Consider the following 8,858-nt stretch of genomic DNA (forward strand, 5'->3'; position numbering starts at 1 on the left):
CGTTGGTTGTATCGCCGACCAAGTACTTACAGTACTGGTGTTTGATCTTGCTGGCCTGCAATCTCCAGGTGGCGAAGTCCCTGCCGCGGCTAGACGTGGAAGGCCGTGCCTTAGCTGGCTGGTCACTCGACGGAGACGAACGCAGATGAGCTGGAACTGGAGACGCCGGACGTGGAGTTTCACACATGGCAGTGTTGAGTTCCTCTCTTGGCGCCAGTGACTCGCCCGACTTCGCTGGCTGAGCAGGCCCGGTCGACTTGGCAGGCTTGTCATGTCGGGCTGGAGGCGGTGACGCAGACGGAGCCGCTGCCGACAGTCGAGCTGCCGGTTTGCCCCCCCCCCCCCCCCCCGTGCCGCTCCTGGCGTACATTTCCTCTTCCGTTGACTTCTTCTTCTTCCTCTCTTCAGAGCAGGCTCACCGTACACCAATGCCACGGTTGCCCGTGACCCGTTGCACGCGACGCGATACTCCAACAGAACTCCGTAAGTAGCTATAAAGACCCCCCCCCCCCCCCCCCCAGGTGGGGTGGTATGTCAAGAGAGCACGCAGATACGTCTTGTCTCACCGTGAGCTTGACTGGGAGTGGTTAACTATCAAACATACACCTGCCACTAACAGAATAGACCAATTAACCAAGAAAACAATCTGTGTATCATTTCAATACGTAGGTTAATGCATGGATAAAACATGGTACAATTATTTCCACTTGTTGTGTAGCCACTCTGAGTCTGACAATGGTGGGGGGTTTTGTAATGAAAAATAATATATACTTAATTATTGCTGGCTTACTGGGATGGATATTATGACAGAACATTGCAATGCATGGCAATGCCTATTTTATCATCCTGCAAACAAACAGGTACATTTATTTCCCTAGTTCTAAGACTCATTCCTGACGCTACGCGTTAAGTATTACGCAACCACCGGCTCGCCAGAGGGCGTATTCACTGGAATGGAACAAAATGGCTGCGCCTGTTATATATAATAGCCATCACATGTAACCGTTTTATTAATTAAATATAATAATATACTTGTTGATATTAAGCAATAATGTGCATTATATATTGCTGAATATACATACCAGTCCAAAGGTCTTGCGCATGCATTCCTTTCAAAAATATTATCTGGTCAATACATGTATGCAATTTTATTTAATCTAGTACCACTTTGTCACGTAGTCTTGTGCTTGAAACAAGTATGGAGTACCAATAAAACTAAGTATATGTTAACTGAAATTGTTTACAAAAACATCTTTATAAAATGATGGGTCGGACTATAGCAGTATAGGTGTGTTGTAAAAACATATCCGATTATGTTATAAATGAGCCGTGTAAAATTCCACTTTCTTCAGTTAATACTTTGGGGAAGAGATTGGAGTATTCATATTTATGGGTCATAGATTAGTTGATATATTTCGCAGAGTGTTTTTAACCAAATATATTACCATTGTCGCTTATATCATTTTATTTGGTATAGTATAACCTGTACGCCGGCGGTCGGACCCTATGTCTGTTAGTAATATATGGTCCAAGACCCGTTACGATGAGCGATTTTGTTAACTATCAACGTGGACCAGTCAACTTGTACTAGAAATTTCTTGAGAGAGCGTTGTTTTTTTTCACGTTGGTATCTTTTAATGCAACAGCAAAGATGGATTTGCATGGAGAACAGATCAGTCTTCTTCGAACTTTTACCGATATGTGCAAGGTGAACACAGATATTTTGTATGAACCCGAGTTGGAGTTTTACAAGGAGTGGTTAGAAAGCCTCGGTGCCACGGTACCACCGCGAAAACCCACAACTGCCACAAGCCAACCAAAAGAACCAGAACGGAATGCAGAGACCACCGAACCGAAACCAGCTACTCCAGAACCAGAAGAGGAAGAAGAAGAAATAATGGAAAGTGACCTTGACCTTGACAATTTAGATACTATAACTGACGACGACGAAGATTATCCAGAATATGCCGACGACAGTGAGGAAATTACAGATGAAATGATTGACATTGCCAATGAGAAGAGGAATGAAGCAATGGATGCAGCTAATGATGGCCGTTTGGAAGATGCTATAGCTCTGTACAGTGAAGCTATTAAAAACAATCCACATTCAGCTTTAATGTATGCCAAGAGGGCAAGTGTATTTCTCCGAATGAAAAAGGCCAAGAAAGCTATTCACGACTCCTGTAAAGCCATTGAGCTGAACCCTGATTCTGCAACAGGTTACAAGTGGCGTGGCAAGGCAAACAGGCAGCTTGGTAAATGGGAGGAAGCATATCACGACCTGACCTTGGCCTGCAAACTCGACTATGACGATGATGCGAATACAGTACTCCACGAGGTCACTCCAAATGCTAAAAAAATCATGGAACACAATCGCAAGTACGAACGTCTGCGTGAAGAACGCGACCTCAAGTGGAGGAAACAGACGATTAAGAAGGCTCGTGAACAGTACGAGAAGGAGAAACGAGAACAGAGTCAGTTCGGGGAAAGTGCTGGGGCAGGACCAGAAGCCGCATTTCCGGGTATGTCGTTCCCGGGTGCAATGCCTGCAGGGATGCCAGATCTCAGCGAGTTGCTCAGTGATCCAGAAATGATTGCAGCATTCCAGGACCCAGATGTTGTGACAGCATTCCAAGACGTCGCGTCAAACCCAGCCAATATCAGCAAGTACCAGAACAATCCCAAACTTCAGGCTGTTATCAACAAGATGGCCAAAAAATTTGGCACAGGAGGAGCTACTGAGGCTGGTTTTCCGGGTTCTGGAGATTTCACGGCACCCGAAACAGAAGGGTCAACCAAGCCTGAAACCAAGACAAGCATGGATGAGATGGACTGATCATTTTAATTTCACTGCCAGTTTTATCATTTGACTTTAATCTTATAAATGGTTGTCAATTCCTGGTTGAACTTTAAATGATTTTGTTGACATTTGTTTGAAAATGTTTCTATCAAATGATTGATTAGGGTATTAACTACATATTAATCTTGATTAATAACACACACATGGCATATTTGTACACGCATGTATACACCTGTTAATTTTGCTTGTTAATTTTTTTTCCCTTCAATTTTGATTATTTTTTTTTAAGGAACGACTTTCATATTTACTTACTCAGTTGTGTGTCCTTTTTGTCCAGTGAAGAATGAATGAACCTGAAGTGTACTCACTGTACATGTATGGTTAACTTTTAATGCAGTGTATAGGTTTGGTGTATGAATAGTTAATCTAGATGGTATCTTTTAGTTCTAAAACAAAATTATTACAAAATTGTGTTGAGGGGAAAATAAGAATACATATTACCTGCATATTATGCTGCTTCTGTTGGCACTGTATATATACATGTGTAAGACGGAAGTATTCCATCTTTTTCATGTATCTTCCAATGCCTTTACTGTACAGCTACTGACATATGTATACTTTATGTTCATGTATACATGTATGACCAGTTTTGCTGTCTGTATGATATACATTGTGATCTGTATTTATAAATATAAGTTATAAACATGAATACACCAAAATCTGACTTAGTTGTACATGTACAGTGTATGCACATTGTAAACTTGTCCCATTATTTAATATATATGTTTTTCCATGTGTTTTGATAGTACACAGGGCTCAAACTGAAACATTGTCACCCAGATGGCAATTTTGAAATGTTTTTGCCAGAGGCAAAATGCTTATAAACAGCAGTTTTTAGGCGCCTTTGGTAATTTTGAACCAGTAACTTTGTCAAGGTCCCTGCAACCAATGGCAATAATTTTTATCCATCGGCAAAAAACTATCATCGGTCAATCCGCTGACTGACGGCAATTCATATCGCAGCTACGTGACTTGCCGTCGTTTAGTTGGAGCCATGAGTACATGATTGCTAGAAGAAAGTGTTGAGAGTTTGCACTCCACTCTGTGACACCATGGGAAATTCTGCACATGTATTTAAATTCTGCTCAATTCGCATTTAGTGCTCGAAATAGCTATATGTCAGAATTACCGAATGTTTGGCATCCAATAGCCGATTATTAATACAACAATATGCTCTAGTGGGGTCGTTTAACAAAACAAGCGGGACTTTTATTTGCATTTTCTTGTGATCATGCATTCCTGCAGGCAATGGGTGATACTAGAAATAATCTAGCTGGACACCTGGTGAACTGTATTGTCATGGTGGTCATGTTTAATGTCCTGTCGTAGTAAGTGGTAAAGATTTTGCTTGGTGCAGGATCCAGCTCGGTGCTCACCTTAGGAAGAAAATGGTTTACTTAACGACACACTCAACAGACTTTATTTACGGTTATATGGCATCGGACATATGGTTAAGGACCACACAGATATTTAGGGAGGAAACCCGCTGTCGCCACTTCATGGACTACTCTTTTTCGATTAGCAGGAAGGGATCTTTTATATGCACCATCCCACAGACAGGGTAGTACATATCATGGCCTTTATTACACCAGTTGTGGAGCACTGGCTGGAATGAGAAATAGCCCAATGGGTTCACTGATGGGGATCGATCCTAGACCGACTGCGCATCAAGCGAACACTTTACCAGTGGGCTGCGTCCCGCCCTTAGATGGTTGGGTCATGACATGGAATCTCCTTGACAGACTCGTTTGAGTTTAGTCTGTATGGCAAAGTGCATATAAAAGAATTTCTTGTGTTTCCTTTGAAGACATTTAGTAGTGATCAATGTGCTCTAGTGGTGTCGTTAAACAAAACTTCTTGATCATGTTTTAAGCTGTCGTTTGCCAAATGCAATTTAGAGTTTTAATTTTGAGAATATACCAATTCTAAAAAAAAATTCTAATTCAAAAGCTGTGTCGTTTATAGGTGTATAGATATTTATAAAATTAATTTTGTTTAACTAAATCTTACTTGAATTTGACTACAGATTTTCTGTTCAAATTTGGCAAATTGCTATTAATTTTTTCCATCCAGCTTAAGCCATACCTTATTATTAATTAGTCAGTATTGTGCTCTAGTGGTGTTGCTAGACATTTGAAACAAACTTTATAAATTACCCCTTAATGTAATCTGGTAGAGTACTCTGTGTGGCAAAAGCAGGTTTTCTCTGTAAACCAAATGTCAAAATAATCATATTTTAAAAGGTCTATCCTTAGTTTTCAGCCCTAGCAACATTTTATTTGTTCATTTGGTCATTGGATTTTTTCTTGTTGCATCCAATGCACCACAACTTGTCAAAGGTTGTGGTATGTGCTTTTCTGTCTGTGGGAAAGTGCATATAAAAGATTCCTTGCTACTAATAGAAAAATATAGTGGGTTTCCTCTCTAAGACTATATGTCAGAATTGCCAAATGTTTGACATCCAATAGCCGATGATTAAAAAATCAATGTGCTCTAGTTGTAGGGTTAAAACAACAACAAGAAAAACCTTCATCCCTAGCAAGATTTGTTTGTTCATTTGGTCATTGGATTTTTTCTTGTTCCATTCAGTGCACCACAACTGGTCAAAGGCCGTGGTATGTGATGTCCTGTCTGTGGGAAAAGTGCATATAAAAGATTCCTTGCTGCTAATGGAAAAATGTAGCGGGTTACCTTTGATGACTACGAGTCTAATAAATGAATTTATATAAAATGTAATTTAATAAAGTAGAAAATTTATTTTGAAAACCTTTTTAAAATGGCTACAAACTTAGGATAATCCCTTTAAAACACCAAACATTTACACAGCACTTCTGAAGTGTCATCAACCAAATATTAAAGGGACATTCCCGAGTTTGCTGCAATTTTTTTTTTTTTATCGACTAACAGACACTTTTTAACGATTGTAATTACATATCAAATATATTTTTCTGTATAACATTTTAGTGGCTGTATATTAAACATGTTTCTGATCGTTCTAATATTTGTAATAGGTTACAATAGGTTTTTGTACGTACAAAATTATTTGAAGAAAAACTCCAGTTTGGGCTTCTTACAAGTATTAAAATGACCAGAAACACATTGAATATTCAGACACTGATATTCTAAACAAGTTAATATATTTAATATGTAAGATTAATCGTAGAAATAGTGTATTAGTCGGAAACATCTTACAATGCAGCAAACTCAGGAATGTCCCTTTAATTCCTTTCCCAGTAGTATTGTATGTTACTTTTGTGTACCTTTAGTACAGAGAGCATTTATAAAGAATTTATTAAAAATAATTGTTATGAAAAAATGTATGTTTGTGAGATTGGTTTGCATATGTATATAACTAGATTCACAGAGCTCGCTTAGGCTCTTTTAAGCAAAATTACATCATCTTGGCAAGTCTTTATACACTGCAATGTAAAATGGCAACGTTGTGAGAGTTTAGTGAATATGGCCACAGATCGTCAACATTAAGGTCCGTATTTATTTTCAGGCCACAATATTTCATGCAAGCAGTTCTTATGTTCATGTGTCATTTTTTACACAACTTTAAAATTACACGGGCGTTCAGGATGTTATGTGGTGAATTGGTCATATTCATGAATTAAATTTGAAAACATAAGATCACCGGAATTTTATTTACTTTATTCCAAAAATTCAAATTAAAAAATACTGTGTCATGAAGGACAAAAGCAGTTTGTTTTAAATGTATTTGGTGTGGGATGTAACGTAGCCCAGTGGTAACACGCTTGTCTGATTTGTGGTTGCTCTAGAATCGTTCCCCATCTGTGGGCCCATTGGGCTATTTCTCGTTCCAATCGGTGCATTCTGACTGGTATATCAAAGACTGTGGTATGAGCTATCCTGTCTTTGAGATGGTGCATATAAAAGATCCCTTGTTACTATCAAAAAAATGTAGCTGGTTTCATCTTTAAGACTAAAATGTCAAAATTACCAAATGTTTGATATGCAATGGCCAATGGTTAATATATAACTGCTCTAGTGGTGTCGTTAAACAAAACAAATAAACTTTTCCACACCTGATATGTCAGTCTGTGGTATGTGCTATCCTGTGTGGGATGGTGCCTTTAAAATATCTTTTGCTACTAATGACAAACTAGTGGGTTTCATCACTAAGTCTATATGTCAAAATTACCTAATGTTTGACATCCAATAGCCGATGTGCTTTAGTTGTGTCCTTAAATAAAAGAAACTTCAACTTCAACTTGTCAAATAAATTTCAAAAATAATTTTTTTTATCGCCTATCTGTTAAAATAGCTAGATCTTTGTAAATATCAAATTATGATATCACATGTTAACTGGTCAGTCAGTGTTATTTGATTTTGTAATATTAATATAAATGTATAAATAATAGTAAATGAATGTTGGATGTTATGCTCGTTTTCATTGAACATTTTGACCAAATATGTATAATTCATTCATATGATGTCTGACGCCATATAACCATAAATAAAATGTGTTGAGTGCATCGTTAAATAAAACATTTCTTTCTTTCATTCATGTGAGGGTCGTATGATAATTATCATCATTGTAAAAATCACTTTGTATTTCGGTATGTTTTTCATTGTAAAATGTAGAGAATAAAATAACCTTGCAATTTCTAGGTTAATAAGTTAGTGGTTTAAAGTGAATCGGTTACAAATATCTTTTGTATAAAAAAGTCATATTTTATGTATATATTTTTTTTGTAAAAATTTGTAAATATTTTCTATTCTTGTTCTCCAAATTTAGTTCAAATTATTCTTTGACTACAGGGCTTCTAGATTATGGTAGCCCCACTCCCATGGCCAGTGATATTCAATGTTGGGCTAGTAAATAACTACTATTGCCATGCCAGACAGGGCTTCTAGATTATGGTAGCCCCACTCCCATGGCCAGTGATATTCAATGTTGGGCTAGTAAATAACTACTATTGCCATGCCAGACAGGGCTTCTAGATTATGGTAGCCCCACTCCCATGGCCAGTGATATTCAATGTTGGGCTAGTAAATAACTACTATTGCCATGCCAGACAGGGCTTCTAGATTATGGTAGCCCCATTCCCATGGCCAGTGATATTCAATGTTGGGCTAGTAAATAACTACTATTGCCATGCCAGACAGGGCTTCTAGATTATGGTAGCCCCACTCCCATGGCCAGTGATATTCAATGTTGGGCTAGTAAATAACTACTATTGCCATGCCAGACAGGGCTTCTAGATTATGGTAGCCCCACTCCCATGGCCAGTGATATTCAATGTTGGGCTAGTAAATAACTACTGTTGCCATGCCAGACAGGGCTTCTAGATTATGGTAGCCCCACTCCCATGGCCAGTGATATTCAATGTTGGGCTAGTAAATAACTACTTTTGCCATGCCAGACAGGGCTTCTAGATTATGGTAGCCCCACTCCCATGGCCAGTGATATTCAATGTTGGGCTAGTAAATAACTACTATTGCCATGCCAGACAGGACTTCTAGATTATGGTAGCCCCACTCCCAATCTAATTAAAATCAGCTCCACTATTACAGGTGGATCTAACAGCAGCCCATTGGAGCTCATGTCCAGTTGACCTTTCATTCGACCAATCAAAATCTTACTTGCAAAATCATGCCAGCGATTTGAAAAGAATTTGAAAACTTTCCGGATTATGCCAAGGGTATACGAAATGATTTGGGTGAATTGCAAAGTATGCCGCAAACTAATTGCAATATAAAATTTTATATAAAATTTGTTTCAAGACGAAAAAAACCTGTGATGGTATAGCCGTGAAATCTGTTTATACTAGTATACAATCCAGAGTTTATTACTATACTTTTCCCCCTGTTTTTTCAATGTTGAAATAGACCAACAAGATCGCCTACTGCATAAATAGTCTCGCCCGATATTTTTAGAATTTGTATGCTCCCGAATAACGCTATAAAAGGTGAAGTGTAATTGGTCGATATTTAAATTGTTATTTATAGATAAAATGTCACCTGGACATGG

The 8,858-nt window shown here is 38.3% G+C and overlaps 1 protein-coding gene across 1 annotated transcript; it reads left to right on the forward strand.

Moving 5' to 3' along the window:
- Positions 1 to 1,567: 1,567 nt before the first annotated feature.
- LOC121387443 (hsc70-interacting protein-like) lies at positions 1,568 to 3,519 on the forward strand. The gene has a single exon (XM_041518559.1). It carries the CDS (start codon positions 1,652 to 1,654, stop codon positions 2,834 to 2,836), a length of 1,185 nt encoding a protein of 394 aa, XP_041374493.1. The 5' UTR covers positions 1,568 to 1,651; the 3' UTR covers positions 2,837 to 3,519.
- Positions 3,520 to 8,858: the final 5,339 nt, after the last annotated feature.

The sequence above is a fragment of the Gigantopelta aegis genome, chromosome 13, assembly GCF_016097555.1.
Source record: "Gigantopelta aegis isolate Gae_Host chromosome 13, Gae_host_genome, whole genome shotgun sequence".
Taxonomy (NCBI): domain Eukaryota; kingdom Metazoa; phylum Mollusca; class Gastropoda; order Neomphalida; family Peltospiridae; genus Gigantopelta; species Gigantopelta aegis.